An 18,840-nucleotide genomic window follows, 5' to 3' on the forward strand; every position below is an offset into this window, starting at 1 on the left:
CCTAAGTATCTTTTCCCGAAAATGATGGCAAAAGTACTTTGTTTGTTTTAACTTGACCCATCTTTCGTAACCCAGTTTAATTATTTTACAAATTTCCTTCTGAAACAACTAGGTGAGATTGTGACCTCTTTGTCACAATAGTGGCAGATTTTTGCCATTTCAGTAACATATGTAGAGGCACTGTTAGTGAAATTTGTATATCAAATTTTCCTTTGTGTGCCTTTTTTCCCAATAAACTCAATACGAAAGTGGTGGTAAAATAGAACCTTATTAATTCAGAAGGATTGCCAATGTGACCATAAAACATCTGAATTATAGTAAAATGTTTAAAGAAATCTGTTTTACTATTTTAAAATAGAGTACTTATTGTATACTAGGCTAGAAATTAGTGCTAATAAAAGGAAGGTAGTAAATAAAAACTTTCTAGTAAGCATAAAGTATCATAAAAATCTTAAAGATAAAATTTTTATTTCATTCTAAATTAATTACTAGACTCATTTGTCATAGGAAGCTTTGTTTTTCTTGCACTCTTATATTAAAATAATTAAAAACCTCACTGAAAAGTAAGTTTATTTTTTAGAAAATAAAAATATTCTGTGCCTGAATGAATGCAAATTTTGAATTTGTGCTGTATGAATTAATAGATATTGCAGGATATCCATTCCCCACTAAAAACTAAAGTATTTGATTGGTCATTTATTCCCTAGAGAATGATGCAGCATCCTCAACATGATGTTTTTGTTGCCAGTCACAATCTTTTCTCTACCTAACATTCAGCTTCTTCTCTAGACTGGGACAGACCAAGGAATTATTCCATAGGCTTCCTTTGCAGATCTGTCTTCTCCTTCCACCATTTCCAGTGCCAATGACACTACTGTTCAGGTCTTCTCTAGAAAGACACCTCATAAGCCCTCTCTAAACCAGGCCCATTCTAAAATCACCTCAGTGTGATACTGAATCCAGGTGGGTCTCCATCTGTATCAGAGTGCCTCCAGAGGCATGCTCACAGATGATAAAACATCAGAGCAATTGCCTGGTCAAGAGATGAAAGGCCAAAGACAATGCAACTTACTGATTTCTAATTTTGAGCCATTCATGGCGGTGCTAAACTCTTATGTTAGAATCCTTTTATTTGTATTAATCAAAATATATTATCTAGGTGTAGGACTCTATAAAACAATCTCCTAGTTTTATACCTGGGCATTAAAGGTGTTTCAGTTCCAATTTTACGTTTCCTACTTTGAAGTCCCTCTTCTTGACATTAATAATTAACCAGTAAACCAATTTACCCAAGTTCTTCCATCTCGGTTTGTTTAACAGGAGAGTCACTTCAGGAGGGTTATGTCCATGGTTTACTGCTACCTCCAGCATGGGCCTGTGGGGCGTACTTTGTTGTTTAATCTTCGTGGGGAAAAGTTGGGGACAGGAACAAACGTAAGTAAAACAACCCATCTTTATTTTTCAATGCATCTTATTAATGTGACGAGTGAAAAAGTAAATTCAACAGACTGTGCTAATTTGCAAATAACTTTCTACTTCTGGGAACACTAAGTGAATAGTCTCACCTCTGAATAAGAAAGTCATGTAGCATTTTGATTTGATGAGTGGCTAACGACATGACAGTTTTAGGGGATTGTTACTTACAAAAATTTACATAAGTGATTATTCAAATTCCTCTTCAAAACAGCACAAACTAAACTCAAGATAATAAACTTTCTTGGTGTTTCTGGCTTGTTTCTATCTGGTGCAGTTTTCTTTGTGTTTTCCGTGTACTGTACATAGTAAAGCAAGGGTTACTTGGGATTCAATTCTAAGCCTGTGGTTTGAAAAATCTATTGGTATAATTACTTCCAAATTTATGAGCTAATGCTTCATAAATTTTAGTGTTATTATTGAAATAATATGTATTTTAAACTAAATCTTTAAAATATTGATATCATATCTAGAAATAGCATTTTAGTACTGATAAGTAACTGGAGAGTATCTAATCAAACCTACTCATTTCCTGTAAGGATAAATCCAGACAGAGGAAGTAACTTGCCAAAGGTCACACCACTAAGAGAAACAGAAGTAGGACTTGTATTAAGGACTCCTCTTTACCGCTTCAATGTTTTCCCATTTTGTTATAAATGTATACTTTAAATATGTAAAATATACTATAAATATAAATGTATACTTAGGATGTCATAAATTTATAGCACTCTCCCAACCCTAATCTGATTTGCTCACATGGCCACAATCACCCCATTTCCTGGATAGTTTTCGTTTATTCCTTCTTGAAAGACAGCCGACTGACGTTCAGAGAGATTGGATTAAATGACTTCAACTTAGTGGTAGAACTAGGACTAGAACCTGGGTCCCATGATACTTAATTTTTTCTACTACACTGTACTGGCCCTTAATAAACATCTTCTCAGGGCTTCCCTGGTGGTGCAGTGGTTGAGAGTCCGCCTGCCGATGCAGGGGACACAGGTTCGTGCCCCGGTCCGGGAAGGTCCCACATGCCGCGGAGTGGCTGGGCCCGTGAGCCGTGGCCGCTGAGCCTGCGCGTCCGGAGCCTATGCTCTGCAACAGGAGAGGCCATGACAGTGAGAGGCCCGCGTACTGAAAAAATAAATAAATAAATAAATAAACATCTCTCTTTCTCTGAAAAAGTGAGAGTACGCCATTTACAACATGGGAATCGATACATTTAATTGATTGATTCAACAAAAATTTTTTGAGCACCTACTATGTGCTAGGCACTGAGGATATAGTAGATGATACAGAGCTTGCATTCAAGTGGGAGAAGAAAATGATGAACCAATGAATGAACCAATGAGTGAATGAGTAAATAAATAAGGTCCAGTAGTTATTGGTACCATGAAGGAAAAAAATAAAGGAGAGTAAGAAGATAAAGAAATGATGGGGCACTATTTAAAAGCGTAGACAGGGAAGGTTCTCTAAGGAGGTGACACTCAAACAGAGCTTGAAGGAAGTAACAGAGCAAACCATGCAAATATCTGGAGAAAGAACATTCCAGGTAGAGACCAAACTAGAATTTGTGCCTCTCTGCAAGCTCAGTGGCCATATTCTCTACAACTATTGAAAGAAAATAAGAAAAGTATGAAATACTTTATAGCTACTAATGTATCAGTAAGGACGAAAGTCTGTATGAATGAGTGGTTCCAGAGCTGTCTTTTAGGGACCTGAAACATGAATTATTTTATATTTCACCACCACCACCACATAGACAATCAAAAGTAAAACAATAGTAAACTGAAAAATATAAAACTTCTAACAATACCAAAATTAAAATAGCTTTTTTTTTCTAAATTTCTCTTGCAAAAATTCTTGATAAATTCAGTTTAGCCTAGCAATTGAAAGTGTTAATTCAGGAAATGGGCTGCTCGGGTTCAATTCCTAATTCTGTAATTTAATAGCTATGTGACCTTGGCGAAGTCAATTATCAGTTTCCTCCTCTGTAAAATCCGAGTAATAGTAAGACGTTTTTCATAGAGGGGTTGTCACAACACAGTGAGCCTATATATATATATATATATATATATATGTCTTAAAATAGTGCCTAACACTGTGTATGATTTCAGTAACTGTACCTTATTATCATGAAAGCTTAACATTCCTCATTTTCTGCTGTTCCTGGGTAAGCACATGGGGAATTGAGAAGATGGCTGGAAATCTGGAGATTCTTTTCCCCCTTTTACAATTTTTCTGTGAATGGTTCAAAATTAGTTGTCATATAGGAGAATTGCCAGTTGCTTTAAACTATTCAATTGCTTCCAAATTAATTTCATTGTTATTAAAGACTTGATGATTTAAAAAGACTTTTTAAATGTCATAGTGTTGTCTGAGACTGCAATAATTCTGCCAGGTGTGCTGGCCAGTGCCCTCCAGGCCTGTTCGGCCAATTGAATTATTCAATCACCTTTTGGGTTGAAGCACACTTCTTCTTTTAATAGCATATGTAGCTTTCACTATTCCAATTAACTATTTTGTGATATATAATTAATAACCTAGTTTATATTTGTAACTTTTCTTTTAATAAAACAATGAAAATTCACCCATTTTAAGATTTCTGTTTCAAAAACTTACATTGATTCATGTCCATTCTTTAAAAGTCACATAAAAAATAAAACTGGGGGGACAGCTCACAGTTAGGAACATAGTTTGTAACCTTGACCTCAATTATACATGTAACAGAGAGTGAGGCCTGGCTATAAAGACCTGCTTCATTGGGCTTCCCTGGTGGCGCGGTGGTTAAGAATCTGCCTGCCAATGCAGGGCACATGGGTTGGAGCCCTGTTCCGGGAAGATCCCACATGCCATGGAGCAACTAAGCCCGTGTGCCACAACTACTGAGCCTGCGCTCTAGAGCCCACAGGCCACAACTGCTGAAGCCTGCAGCCTAGAGGCCATGCTTTGCAACAAGAGAAGCCACCGCAATGAGAAGCCTGTGCACCGCAACGAAGACTAGCCCCCGCTCGCTGCAACTAGAGAAAGCCCGTGCACAGCAACGAAGACCCAACGCAGCCAAAAAAAAAGATCTGCCTCATTCACTTACAAGCCATGTGACCTTGGTCAAATTATCCTCTTGTCACTTATCAATGATGTAAAGTCTACATCACTGGCCTGTTGTAAATATTAAAAGACTTGTATGTAAAGCCCTAATACAGCCTCTCAGTTAATGTTATAATCATTATTGTTGTATGATTGTTATCATTTGTTCTTCAGGGACCTCCATCATTACTTTCATTTCTAAATGCATTCCCTAGTTCACTGATAATTATTCTATCCTTTTCTTTATCCACTCACTAGGATAACACAATAATTCTAAGATTACTTCCTTTCAACTTATTCAGTGAACTTAATTAATCATAACATTTATTGACTACTGAGCATGATAGGTGCTTTCAGATATGTATTATCATCTCATCCTTAGCACCCTGGTAAAGAAGGTGATATTTTCCCAGGTAAATTATTTAACTCTCAGAGAGGGTTAAAGACTTTACCATGGTCACTCACCCAGCAGATGGCAGAGCTGGAATTCAATCTCTGGTACCTATGTTGCTTTTTGCTTCATTGGGCAAAAATATTGACCCTCTTTACCATTAAAAGTCTTCCTTTGCTGCAGTAGCTCAGGGAAGGTGCTATTACTACCTTTCTAAATGTTAACTAAATCTTCAGTCTATTTCTCAAGTCTTAATTCCAAGCTACTTCTTCTTGGAAACTGTGCTGAAATTATCATAGACCACAAATAAATGTTGATTTAAAAATATCATTTTAAGTTGAGAAAATGTGCCTATTTTATTTTATTTTATTTTTTATTTTTTGGCTGCATTGGGTCTTCGTTGCTGCGGGTTTACTTTCTCTAGTTGTGGTGAGCAGGGGCTACTCCCCGTTGCAGCGTGCGAGCTTCTCCTTGCGGTGGCCTCTCCTATTGCAGAGCACGGGCTCTAGGCACATGGGCTTCAGCAGTTGCAGCACGTGGGCTCAGCAGTTGTGGCTTGCAGGCTCTAGAGCGCAGGCTCAGTTGCTGTGGCTCATGGGCCTTGTTGCTCCGCGGCATGTGGGATCTTCCCAGACCAGGGCTCGAACCATGTCCCCTGCATCGGCAGGAGGATTCTTAAACACTGCGCCACCAGGGAAGGCCCCAAATGTGCCTATTTTAAATTGAATCTCTCAAGTGATATTTTTAAAAAATCAGAAGTATAACAAAAGATGTCATATAAATATACTGATCCTTTTCCTATTTCAACAGGTATGTCATTTCAGCACCAAAAGTATTCTGTGTTGGAGCATCTGAAAATATTGTAATTCAAGTTTATGGATACACTGAAGAATTTGATGCAACAATATCTATCAAAAGTTATCCTGACAAAAAATTTACTTATTCTTCAGGCCATGTTATTTTATCCACAGTAAATAAATTCCAAAATTCTGCACTCTTAACAGTATGTATTTATCCTTCAGTTTCTTTATACATATAGAATATTCTCAGTAAAATGTGTACCAAGTTTGAGTATTGATAACATAGAGATTTGATCATTTATACCACTCTACCACTGCGTGATTATTAGATAATGTCAGTCACTAATGAGTCATAAGCACAAGAATATTATACTTACTTTTAGGTTTGTACATATTTAAGTAACATTGTACTAAAAATAGTTTTTATTATATTGCAAATAATAAAAAGTCAACACTGAGAGTCCTCCAAAACATTTTATCCTTTAAAAGGGATATGTGTATTACTCAGGTTTGAGAAACACTGATCTAAAAAATTCTAACCAAATGTAGGAATTCTTTGATTAACATTCTTGATGGTAAATGCTCTAACCTCTTAACACATACTTCCACTTTTTAGGTTTATTAACAAATAAAATTCATTTCCCAAAAGTAGACACTCTTATCTGATGCCATTAGCCACACACATGTGGCTGTTACCTTTAAATTTAAATCAATCAAATGTAACTAAAATAAAAAATTCATCACTCGTACTAGCCACCTTTCAAGTGCTTAAATAGCCACAGGTAACTGGCGGCACCATACTGAACAGCCTTCCCTTATCACATAGAGCTCTGTTGAGCAGTTCTAACTCAGATAGCTAATTGGAAAAGTAAATTAGGGTGGGGAAATCATAAAACTGATGCATATCTTAAGCATTTAACTTTATCTTAACGTTACAAAGTATCTTTATTTGCTAATCGTTAAATGTTGTGCCCAGGTCTTTTCCTGGGTCCACTGGTTGGAACAGAGGTTCTTATTTATAACGTGTCACAGCTTTAACGAGTCGTTTGTTCTACAGTTTCTATTTCCTTAAAGTAGAGAAAGAACTTAGATACTTGCAAAGCAATCTGAGTGCAGAATCTTTATAGATTTTTACCATTTTCCAAACTTTTACAGTACTCTCACATATCTAATTCAACATGGTTTGTTTTAGTGATTAACTTTTATCTCATGTTTTCAAAGCCAGAGTTTTCATAAAAACACTTTTCTTTCTTCTGTTACTTTCTGTGTATTAATGTGCATAGCATGCAGTGTAAAGTGGATCATTACAATTACATAGACAAACTGGAAAGCACATTGCTCAACCCGTGGAAGCAGAAGGATGTAGATAGAATACAAGTGTCCTGAACATCAGTCAGGATGTTGAACTGAGGGGATGGAGAACATGAGCTAATCCAATGAGCTGATGAAGTGAAAGTTTAAGAGAGCTCCTATAGTAGTAGTTTTTACTAAATGCATGTAAAATTTGGGAAGCACAGAACAAAAAGGGTTTTAATTGCTTAAAGCTGAATGTTGATTATGACATTTGATATTGAAGGGCTTTGGGCAAAATTTATTTACTACTTTGGCTCCTATACTACTTTTTAAATAACATGTTTTATATCCTTAAAATTATTATACTCTTTTCCATCAACATTGTCTTTTACAGATACAACCCAAACAATTATCTGGAGGACAAGACCCGGTTTCACATGTGTATTTGGATGTTGTATCAAAGCATTTTTCAAAATCAAAAAAAATGCCAATAACCTATGACAATGGATTCCTCTTCATTCATACAGACAAACCTATTTACACTCCACACCAGTCAGGTAGATTATAAGATGCTTTTGTCTCTGGGAGGGCGGGGAGTGGAATTGGGATTGACACTATACTGTAGAGGTTTTGGGGTTTTTTTTTCCAAGCTTGAGCAGCTGGGTAAATGATGATGGCATTTATTTAAACTGAACTTTGGATGTGGGGAAGAGTTTTTATTTATTTATTTTTAATTTGTATTTTATATTGGAGTATAGTTGATTTACAATGTTGTGTTAGTTTCAAGTGTACAGCAAAATGATTCAGTTATACCTATACATATAACTATTCTTTTTCAAATTCTTTTCCCATTGAGGTTATTACAGAATATTGAGCAGAGGGCCCTGTGCTATACAGTAGGTCCTTGTTGGTTATCTATTTTAAATATAGTAGTGTGAACACTCCCAAACTCCTTCTATGAGGCCACCATCACCCTGATACCAAAACCAGACAAAGATACCACAAAAAAAGTAAATTACTGGCCAATATCACTGTAGAGCTTTTTAAAACTTGAATTTAAGCAAGTTTCCAACTTGCTCAAAAGAGTCTCAATTCCCAGTGATTTTTACACTTATAAATATCATTTTAATTTTAAATTCATACAGAAATTGTTAAACAATTAAATGGAATTTAATTTTAAATTTAAATTTGATTTTAAATATTAATCTTAAATTCATATGGAAATGAAAAAAATTAACAATTATATTATCTACCTCATCAGTTATTCCCATGTAGAAAAAAAGCTATTTAAGAATTGTGGGGCTTCCCTGGTGACGCAGTGGTTGAGAGGCCACCTGCCGATGCAGGGGACACGGGTTCGTGCCCCGGTCCGGGAAGATCCCACATGCCGCGGAGCAGCTGGGCCCGTGAGCCATGGCTGCTGAGCCTGCGCATCCGGAGCCTGTGCTCTGCAACGGGAGGGGCCACGACGGTGAGAGGCCCGCATACCGCAAAAAAAAAAAAAAAAAAAAGAATTGTGAAATGTAGTGTTAAGTCTTATTATTAAACAAGTTTAAGATGTAACTGCAAATACAATTTTGGCAATGAGAAGATAATTTATTATAAAGCAGTGATCATAAAAAAAGGTCTATTACTTTGGAGCTAATCCTCAACTTCAGAAAACAAATCAAACCCTAAGAATCAGATGTTTCAGCAAAAAATAAACGAAATCACAGAAATATATGGATATTAATTTTCTAAGGGGATCTGCCTAAAAAAGTTCCTATTAGAACATTGTTTTGTATTCTTGGTTTATCTGTTAGAGGGGGAAAGGGCAGGATAGCCAGTCAAAACTCTGGGATTGATGATTGACTGGATTTATTCCCAAGGAAGCAAGAATAAACACAGAAAAGTGTGAATGCTGACCACATATGTTCATGTGTCTGCAAAACCTTCGATTCCTCCATCACTTCCTGTTACCAGAATTAACTTTTAAGCAGATCAGAGATGGAATTATGAGAGAACTGTATGTGGAAGGGGGAGGTTATGGAGTTTCAATAATGACATTATTGGTGAAGGAAAGAGGAAGGGAGGCAGGACCAGCTAGCTTTGTTGAAAACATTTCAGGTAGTACGTACCTGCTACATATTGGTTGATGTTGATAGTATGGGGTAGAACAGGCCTGCACCACTACCTTTTTAGCAGGAGCTCCTGTTATGACCAGCTCAGAAAGGAAAGGCCTAGAGAGGGTGGGGTATTGCTTTCGGCTTGGACAGAATATCATAGCCAGAATAGTACTCTCTTGACTCCAAGATGACTTGGTGTACATGGAGATAGTCGCTGCCCGTAAAGCTTGGGCCCTTTTTAAACATCATACCCAGGGCTTCCCAGGTGGCGCAGTGGTTGAGAGTCCGCCTGCCGATGCAGGGGACACGGGTTCGTGCCCCGCTCCGGGAAGATCCCACATACCGTGGAGCGGCTGGGCCCGTGAGCCATGGCCGCTGAGCCTGCGCGTCCGGATCCTGTGCTCCACAATGGGAGAGGCCACAACAGTGAGAGGCCCGCGTACTGCAAAAAAAAACAAAAACAAAAACAAAAAAACATCATACCCAGAAACAAATATACCCATACCCTTGTGTTCCTCCTATGTTAGAGGAAGCTTCATTAATTGGGTCCTGTTGACACTACCTACTATTTAGCATCCTCATCTTTGTCCAACAAGTAGTCTGATACCCAGAGCCTGGGACCTCTCTTAGCTATCAAGGCTTTCCTTAAGAACAGCCTTGGGACTTCCACAGTGGTACAGTGGTTAAGAATCCGGCTTGCAATGCAGGGGATGTGGGTTTGATCCCTGGTCGGGGAGCTAAGATCCCACATGCCTCGTGGCCAAAACACCAAAACATAAAACAGAAGCAGTATTATAACAGATTCAATGAAGACTTTAAAGATGGTCCGGGCTTCCCTGGTGGCGCAGTGGTTGACAGTCCGCCTGCCGATGCAGGGGACATGGGTTCGTGCCCCGGTCTGGGAAGATCCCACATGCCACGGAGCGACTAGGCCCTTGAGCCATGGCCGCTGAGCCTGCGCGTCCGGAGCCTGTGCTCCGCAATGGGAGAGGCCACAACAGTGAGAGGCCCACGTACCACCAAAAAAAAAAAAAAAAAAGGTCCACATCAGAAAAGTCTTTAAAAAAAAATTAAGAACAGCCTCATATGTTATTTCTTTGTCGGAACTTTAGATTCTAATCATAGAGGAGAACTAGAGAACTTTATTCTAAATTTCTTTTTTTAATAAACTTATTTATTTATTTTTGGTTGTGTTGGGTCTTCGTTGCTGTGTGCGGGCTTTCTCTAGTTGTGGCGAGTGGGGGCTACTCTTCGTTGTGGTGCACGGTGGCTTCTCATTGCAGAGCATGGGCTCTAGGCATGTGGGCTTCAGTAGTTGTGGCACACAGGCTCAGTAATTGTGGCTTGCAGGCTTAGTTGCTCTGCAGCATGTGGGATCTTCCCGGACCAGGGCTCAAACCAGTGTCTCCTGCATTGGCAGGCGGATTCTTAACCACTGCACCACCAGGAAAGCCACTCCTCTAAATATTGACTCATTGGGACTTCCCTGGTGGTCCAGTGGGTAAGACTCTGCGCTCCCAATTCAGGGGCCCGGGGTTTGATCCCTGGTCAGGGAACAAGATCCTGCATGCCGCAACTAAGAATTAGCATGCTGCAAACTAAAATCCCGCATGCCACAACAAAGATCCTGGGTGCCGTGACTAAGACCCAGTGCAGCCAAAATAAATAAATAAATAAATAAAATTTAAAAAGTAAATAAATCTTTAAAAATAAATAAATAAATATTGACTCATTAGTGAGAAGTAGTGAAGTATAGTGGTTAAAAGCAGACTCTGGAGCCAAACTGTTGAGTTCAAATCCCAGCTTGGGCTCTTATTAGCTCTGTGACCCTGTGTGAGTTAATATTTCTGAGCCCCATTTTCCTCATCTGTATAATGGAAATAAAAATAGAACTTACCTCATAGAGTTGTTGTGAGAGTTAAGTGAATTCATATGTGTCAATACTCCAAACACTGCCTACCACAGAGTAAGCACTAGGAAAGTATTTCCCATTATCATTTAATCTGTGGAATAGCATAAAGCCTTATTTACACAGAAGAAAAAGAATTACTGAGAAGTAAATCTTTTAAAATTGATTACATCTTGTTGTTTATAGCTCTAATGTCCCAATGCACACATTTAATCTGAAGATCGTTGAGGGATTTTTCTTATAAGCATCTTTAGGATAGAGACTTAAATCTTCAAGGCTTTATAGGACAAAGGCCTTCAGAGTATTGACCAAATCCTTCAATTTCACACAGCCTGTGTCCTGCCTTCCCCTCCAACCTTATCACCCACCATGTTCCCCTTTATCGGTGGACACCAGCCAAGCTGACCTCTTTTCAGTTTCTTTCTCACACCATTTTCCAATCCACAGTAAAGCTTGTGTACCTCTTCCTAGTATATTCATGCCCCTTACTTGCCTTCTGAACTCCTACTCAACCCTTACGTGCCATCCCATAAAGGGCAGCCTTCTCTGCTTCAAAGCTCCCTCTTCCACACTCAGAAAGCCAGGGAGTGTCTTTTATAGCACTTCCTATCCCTGGAATTTTACATTTACTTGTGCCATCTTGTGTTTGCCTCTCTCCTCCACTCCATTAGAGGAATTCCATGTCTGATTTGTCACCACCATATCTCTGTGCCTAGCATAGTGTCTGCACATAGAAGGCATTCAATATACATTTTAAAATTAATAAGCTATATCTTTGGTTCAAAAAAATTATTGATCTTGCCTTTGATACACCATTGCTATGAAAACAAGATTAATTTTCTAACCTAACACAAAATGGGTTAGAAAGTGGACAAGTAGTAGCCATAGAAATAATATAAAATAAAAATAATAAATATTTATTGATTAGTTATTATGTGCCGGGTTATGCAAAAGCTTTGTCTCATTTAGGCTCACATACTATGAAGCAGATACTAGCAGTCCTATTTTACAGATGCGGGAACTAAGGTGTAGAGGGATTAGGTATCCTGCTCTGGGTCACATTAGAAAGTGGCAGAGGCAGGAGTGAAACCCAAGTTTTGAACTCGAGGGGCTGAGCTCTTAACTTTTGTGGCATACTGCCTCTGGCAGCATCCCAGTGATGCTCAGGCCTGGACCAGGTATGTTCATAAAGCAGGAGGGAGGACTGGAGGAGGGAGACAGGGGTGAGGGGACAGCAGAGTGGAGGGATTTACTGAGCATTTTGCTTTGATCTTATGGTATAGTGAAACCAATTTTAGAGCGCTTACCATGTGGCTTCTTGTGTAGAACTTTGCATAATACCGACCCTTTAAAAGGTTTATGGCATCGGCTCAATTTTATTTTGTGGTTAAAGTTTTGGCCATGAAATGATTTGAGCATCAGTAAAACCCTAGAGAAATTATAACATGTCATTGGAAGGAACTAGATCAGCATGTCTCAAGCAGCTATGAGTTAAAAGCTAAGCAGATGCTTTTGTTTAAAAGGTGGGGATCTATTAACTGACAGAAAGAAGTGGAAGAGAACTAATTGTTATTGAGCCCCTGCCATTATTTTTTTAACAATGAGAGAACAATTGTAGGATCTGGCTCAATAAATATAACAAAACCATAGAATTCAGTGCTATCTTTAGTAACAATAAGAGACAATTTGGGGCCTTGTTGTAAGACTGTATAATGTCTGAAACAAACTACTTAATTTTCCATTAAAATCTTCAACTTTAATATGAGACAATTTATTATACTCCCATATAACCATATGGTAGACCTCACTATTTTGCTACTATGAAATTCTTTATAAACAGTGGCCTAATTACAGATATAACTAATTTTGTACTATATATTTGTTCCCCAAAAGATGTATGTAAATATATTTTAATAAAGTGAACTGTACTTTAAATTCACTAGAAAGTAGCTCTTTAAAGGAATCCAAAAGGGTTCTCTTTAAAAGAAAAAAATTATTGGTATGTATATGTCTACAAACTAACTTTTTCTTTCTGTTAAATATGGATTTTCATGTATGACTGTGTATTGAATTTTTAAAATGAAGCTCATCTCTTTTAAGGGTGATTACTGTAAAAAATCAAAATACTGTGCTTAGCAAAGTTTTTGATGATATCAATTATTCTTGCAGTAAAGGTTAGAGTTTATTCACTGAATGATGACTTGAAGCCAGCCAAAAGAGAAACTGTCTTAACTTTCATAGTAAGTATGTTATTTATTTGGATGAGATACTCTGTTCCATAATCCTGCCCTCACACCATATTAACTCATTCAGTGTTCAGGAAATGGTTATTGAACACCTTCTGTGAGTATAAAATTGTAGGTCTATACCTCTACAATATGTAAAAACCTCATGAATATGAAACCTCAACAAGTTATGTTTTTGAATTAAATCATTTAAATATATCCTTCATGATTTATTTCTTGAAGAACACTGATCAATCACTAAGAATTAATTGAATGCCTATTATGTATGAGATTTTTTATTTGTGCAATATACTTGAGCAGTTTAGGCTTTAGTAACTAACATACTAACACATGAAAAATAGTGCTAACCCATGAGATAAAGATCAGCTGTTATCAGCTTTTCATCAGCCATGACATATGTAACAGATGATATGCATGTGTGAAATAAACTCCCATGGTCTTCCCAATTCGTGTCACAACCCTACAAATTTTTGTGGGGAAATAACTGCTCACCTATTAACAGTAGGTGTACTAGTAATTGGTCCTTCACTATAGGTTGCAGCACCTTTCCTCCTAGTCAAAAAACTAAAAACCCGAAAACCTTAACAGAACACAAATGAAAAAGAGGATTGTATAGGAGTAACCTTGAATCCTTCATAACTTACAAAAATCATAAAACTTTCACAAATTTTAACATCTGACTATTTTATAATGAATTACTTGAGAAGCATCCAGAGTGTTCCAAGATTGTGGTGGATAACTATTGACATAGACTGCAAACTTACAAAATGTCTAGCTAATAAATGCATTTTACAGCATATTTGCTTTGGAAAGCTTCAGATGAACACATAAAAATTTAGATTCAGGTATCTGTAAAGCATGTAAGTTCATATTTCATTCATTATAACATCAGTTTTTGTCATACTTCTTTTTTTTTTTAAGTCGTACAATAGAGAGTTGAATCTCTTCTAGATAACTGAGACTAGGATACCCTGGACACTGATTTACTTTTTTTTTTTTTTCCGGTGAGGCAGGAGATGGAAGAGGGTCCAAAAAGAGGGAGGGAAGTGGCTTAAATTAGCCATATTTGCATTTCACAACATTTAAATGATTTTCCTCCTTCATATTTAATTTGAAGACATGGATATTTGTTAGTAAATATTTCTGTAGATCAAAGACAATATAATCAGTTAATTTTTAAAATGTGATTTATGTGATTTGAAGTTGTTTGTTTTTATTTAAAGGATCCTGAAGGATCAGAAGTTGACATGGTAGAAGAAAATGATTATACTGGAATTATCTCTTTTCCTGACTTCAAGATTCCACCTAATCCTAAGTATTTTAAAGTATTTGTTAATAAAGTTTTCTCCAAAAAGCGCATCTGGAACTTTTGGTTGTGAGGTAGATAACCAGTCAAATGGAGCCACCTAGTGTTAACAAAGAGTAGATGTGAAGGAAATGAGGATATGCAAACTCTTTTCAAGTCTAATTAGAAGCTAGGCTCAGGCTCTGGCAAAACAAACAAACCACTCCCAATGCTTCCTACCAATCCTCTTTACATATAGAAATTAAAATTTGGAAGAGGCAAAAAACAGTCCCCAGGCCTTTTTTTTTTTCTTCCCATCAAAACCGTCAACCCTCCACCCTTCAAGGAATCTAATAGACTATCAGTCTAAAAGGCTGGTATTATCCCATGCCTAGCTCTGAGAGTTATAAAAATATTGGTCCCCTGTAGTCTTTACTGCACAGAACACCAGAAGACAGATTTCAAGAGGGAGGGTGTTATTAATTTCCTCCATTTGGCCACATGCTAAAGGATTAAGAACAGAACCCAATGTGAAAAAAATTTAGTGAACACATTCCTGGTATATGCAAAGTACAATGGGAATGAGAAATTCAAAACAGAAATAAAGAATCCACAGTCCCTGTCTCCAAGGAACTTAGAGGAGGACAAATAAGATAAGTGCACCTATAAAATGGCAACAATATCACTTTAAAGCAAAATCTTTTTATGGTCATTTTTGTCTGCCCTCTAGAATGGAGTTTGCAGTTAATTCACTGTACTGAAGATTTTCTAGAAATTTGGATGAAATTGGGGAATTTAAATAATTTGGATACTTTTTAAATTTTGTACTTCCTTGAAAATATTACACGCTCCATAGCACAGAATTTATCCAATTATTTTATTATAATTATTATCATTTCTCCAACTTCATCTTATGTCATTTGCTCCATGACAGATTATGTCAGCCATGACCAGTACTGTCTTACCCCAGTACATTTGCACATATTGTCCCCTCTGCTTAGAATGTACTTCACCTTGCTCTTTACAAGGCTGGCTTCCTTTCATTCTTTAGGACACAGGGTAAATGCTCCCTTTTCAAAGAGGCTATCCCTGGATGCATGATCTAATGTAGTCTCTCTCTTCCTTTTACTCTCTTGTTTATTTTCTTCATGGCACTTATCTCAGTTTTGTAAGTAATTATTTATTAATTTACTTGCCTTTTATTCCCCACTAGACTGTAAACTCCTTGAGGACAGGGGTCTTGTCCGTATTGGTCACTTTTGAATCACTAGCACCTCAACATAACAGGCACTTGATAAATGTTCTTTGTGTAAATGATGATGATAACCATAATATTAAACTTTATTGATTGCATAACCAATGTGCAAAATAGATTTTATTTTTCCCATTTCACAAATGAATCTAAGTAATTTGCTCAAGTCCAATCTGCTACTAAACGTAAAAGTGGGAATTTGGACTCCCATGGACTAGTAACTCTGGGAAGACAGGGTCTCTTCTATCTTGTTCATTTTTTATCTCCAGTGCTTAATCCAGTTCTCAATTTTTTTTTTTATTTTGCGATATGCGGGCCTCTCACTGCTGTGGCCCCTCCCGCTGCGGAGCACAGGCTCCGGATGCGCAGGCTCAGCGGCCGTGGCTCACGGGCCCAGCCGCCCCGCGGCACGTGGGATCCTCCCGGACCCCACGGGCACGAACCTGCGTCCCCTGCATCAGCAGCATCGGCAGGCGGACTCTCAACCACTGCGCCACCAGGGAAGCCCTCAGTCAATATTTTTGAATGAAGGTTGTTAAACTCAGATCATTTTCCTCTTTAAACAAACCATATTTTGTCCCCAACCAAAATTTCATTTATGTGAAGTGTGAATTTTATCATCTGGATAGGCTTGACCTGTATTATATGTTTCTAGAGACATTGTTATGGATTTTCTACTACAGGGTGTATTTTAGTATTATGTTAGTATAATTAAGCTCCAGGATTAGTAAATTTTCAAGTATCATAAGCTCTTCAAATCAAAGCTATTATATTGAGATAAAAATACCTGAAAAAAAATCACAATGTATGAAAACTAATTACTAAATAATTTCTATTATCTTGAAAATGCTCAGTTATTTCTGTTTATTGTTTTAAAATCTGTCGTCGAAAAAAAGTACATAAGCTATATACATCTTTACTTACCTCTCCCTCTTTAAAATGGGAATTGATTAGATTTTCTTTGGGTGAATTAAAACCATTTGATGACTTCTGTAATTATAAATATTTTGCTTCCATAGATATGGTGTATGGACAATTCGAGCTAAATATAAAGAAGACTTTTCAACAACTGGAACCGCATATTTTGAAATTAAAGAATATGGTAATTTCTGACAATTAAAAGTTTACCTATAAAGAGTTAGTATTTTTGCAATAATTCTTTTCATGAATGAACTTAATGAAAAATCACTCCCAGATGAAGATGAGGCCACTTGCTGGTTTGGTTAGAAGTACTGCTCAAGGGGGTGGGAAGAGTTGTCCAAATGCCTAGGCTCTAGTTCTAGCTGCCCTTGGTAACCCTGAACAAGCACACCAGTCTCTCTGGACTTGTCTTCCTCTTTACAGAGCCTCAAGAGACGTAGTACCCTGAGGAACTTGACTAGTTAAGGTCCTTTCCAGAATTATGATTTTAGGAGAAACTTAAACAATCAGAGTTGAGGTGAACAGAACCTGGTTAAGACTAATAGATGATTTACTCAATTCATTACAACCAGTTAGTGACAGAACAAGAACATTTGGATTTCCTTATCCCTAGTCCAGTGCTATTTTCCTTCTAGCTCACAAATTCCTAATACATTGATCCAAAAATTTAAGATATTCTTATTTTGAAATCAATCATATTAATGGACTAATAATTAACATATAAACAGCTTAACCTTTCCATTTCTTGTGGTTGTTTACTAGAGTATTTGTGTGCTCTGATATCAAATTTAACTTTCTTTTTCTTGAAGTCATTTTTTTATTCCCCAGGAGACTCATAATAATGTGGCAAATAAACAACATGAATTTTAACAATTAACAAACAGTGACAAAGCAAATTTATTATAATGAAACTCAACTTTAAAGATTATAGGCTCTAAATAACATATAATCTTGACTGATCCCCCTTCCTCCAAGTGTTTTTGCTGCTTCTTGTAGATATCTAAAATTCATCCACCTCTTATTATCTGCAGCCACTCATTGATTTTACCACCAGGCTCCCTCCTGGTCTACTGCAACCCCCACTAATTGCTATCTCTGCTTCAAAGATATTCTCGCTTGGTATTAGCCAAAATAACCTTGAAATGCAAACTTTGTCATGTTATTTCTCTTTTGAAAAGTTCCCAGTATCTCCTCATTCCCACCTCCCTTTCAGCCTCATTTATACCACTCAGGAATGGTGACTTTGCATTTGATGTTCCATCTGCCTGCAACACCCTCCCTCTCCCTCTTGCCTAGCCAACTCCTGCTCACCTTTCAAGTCTCAGTTGAAAAGCCATTTATTCAGTGAAGTTTTCCCTAAATTCTCTTTCCTGGGAAGGATTCTCTGTACTTATTTATATCAGTTTTCATAACTGTCATCTGTCATTTAGGTGTTTGTGTAATTCTTTGCTTATGCCTGTCTTCCTTGCTTGACTGTGAGCTCATCAAGGGCAGGGTTTGTGTCCTGTTCATTGGTATATCACTGTTGGCAGGAGTATGCAGGCTACATGGCACCTAGGTACTGGATGAAAGGATGAAATATTTTCCTCTACTTCATATCCTGGGGAGAACACATCTGCCTTGATCTTTAATAACATAGGAATGCAGCCAAGAGCAACAAATTGCATTGCTCTTTTTCACCATCTAGAAAACACATAAGCCATATCTGAAGCCAACTATCTCACTTACTCTCCTGTGTCAGTCTTTGTCTACAATATCAAGGTCATACAATCAACCAATTTTCTACTAGCTGTTGTGCAGGTTAATAGAATTAGAATCTGTAAGCCTCAGTACACAGTCTGAGTTAGTATAAAGAGAAGACAGTGCCATTTTGACAGGTGAAATTGTTTTCTCTTGGGCAATCAAGATACCAAAGAGAGGAAAAAACCCTCCTTCCTTTCTACCCTAATTTTTATTCTTTTACGAAGGTTCTTTCATGTAGCTAATTGTAAGCTCTCTCTTCTTGACTAAAGTGAGAGTTTTATGTTGGAATTTAGAGACTGGATGGATTTTTCTACTAGACAAAAGAAGGAAATATTAAA

General features: G+C 37.3%; 1 protein-coding gene across 1 annotated transcript in view; it reads left to right on the forward strand.

The window, feature by feature from the left end:
* Positions 1-1,369: 1,369 nt before the first annotated feature.
* Positions 1,370-18,840, forward strand: part of C5 (complement C5) — a 79,726-nt gene continuing 62,255 nt past the window's right edge. The window contains exons 1-6 of the mRNA XM_060100586.1: positions 1,370-1,434; positions 5,759-5,951; positions 7,436-7,598; positions 13,225-13,295; positions 14,525-14,616; positions 16,858-16,940. Coding sequence (XP_059956569.1) covers positions 1,370-1,434; positions 5,759-5,951; positions 7,436-7,598; positions 13,225-13,295; positions 14,525-14,616; positions 16,858-16,940 — 667 coding nt within the window. The remainder of the gene's footprint in view (positions 1,435-5,758; positions 5,952-7,435; positions 7,599-13,224; positions 13,296-14,524; positions 14,617-16,857; positions 16,941-18,840) is intronic.

The sequence above is a fragment of the Mesoplodon densirostris genome, chromosome 6 (genome assembly GCF_025265405.1).
Source record: "Mesoplodon densirostris isolate mMesDen1 chromosome 6, mMesDen1 primary haplotype, whole genome shotgun sequence".
Taxonomy (NCBI): domain Eukaryota; kingdom Metazoa; phylum Chordata; class Mammalia; order Artiodactyla; family Ziphiidae; genus Mesoplodon; species Mesoplodon densirostris.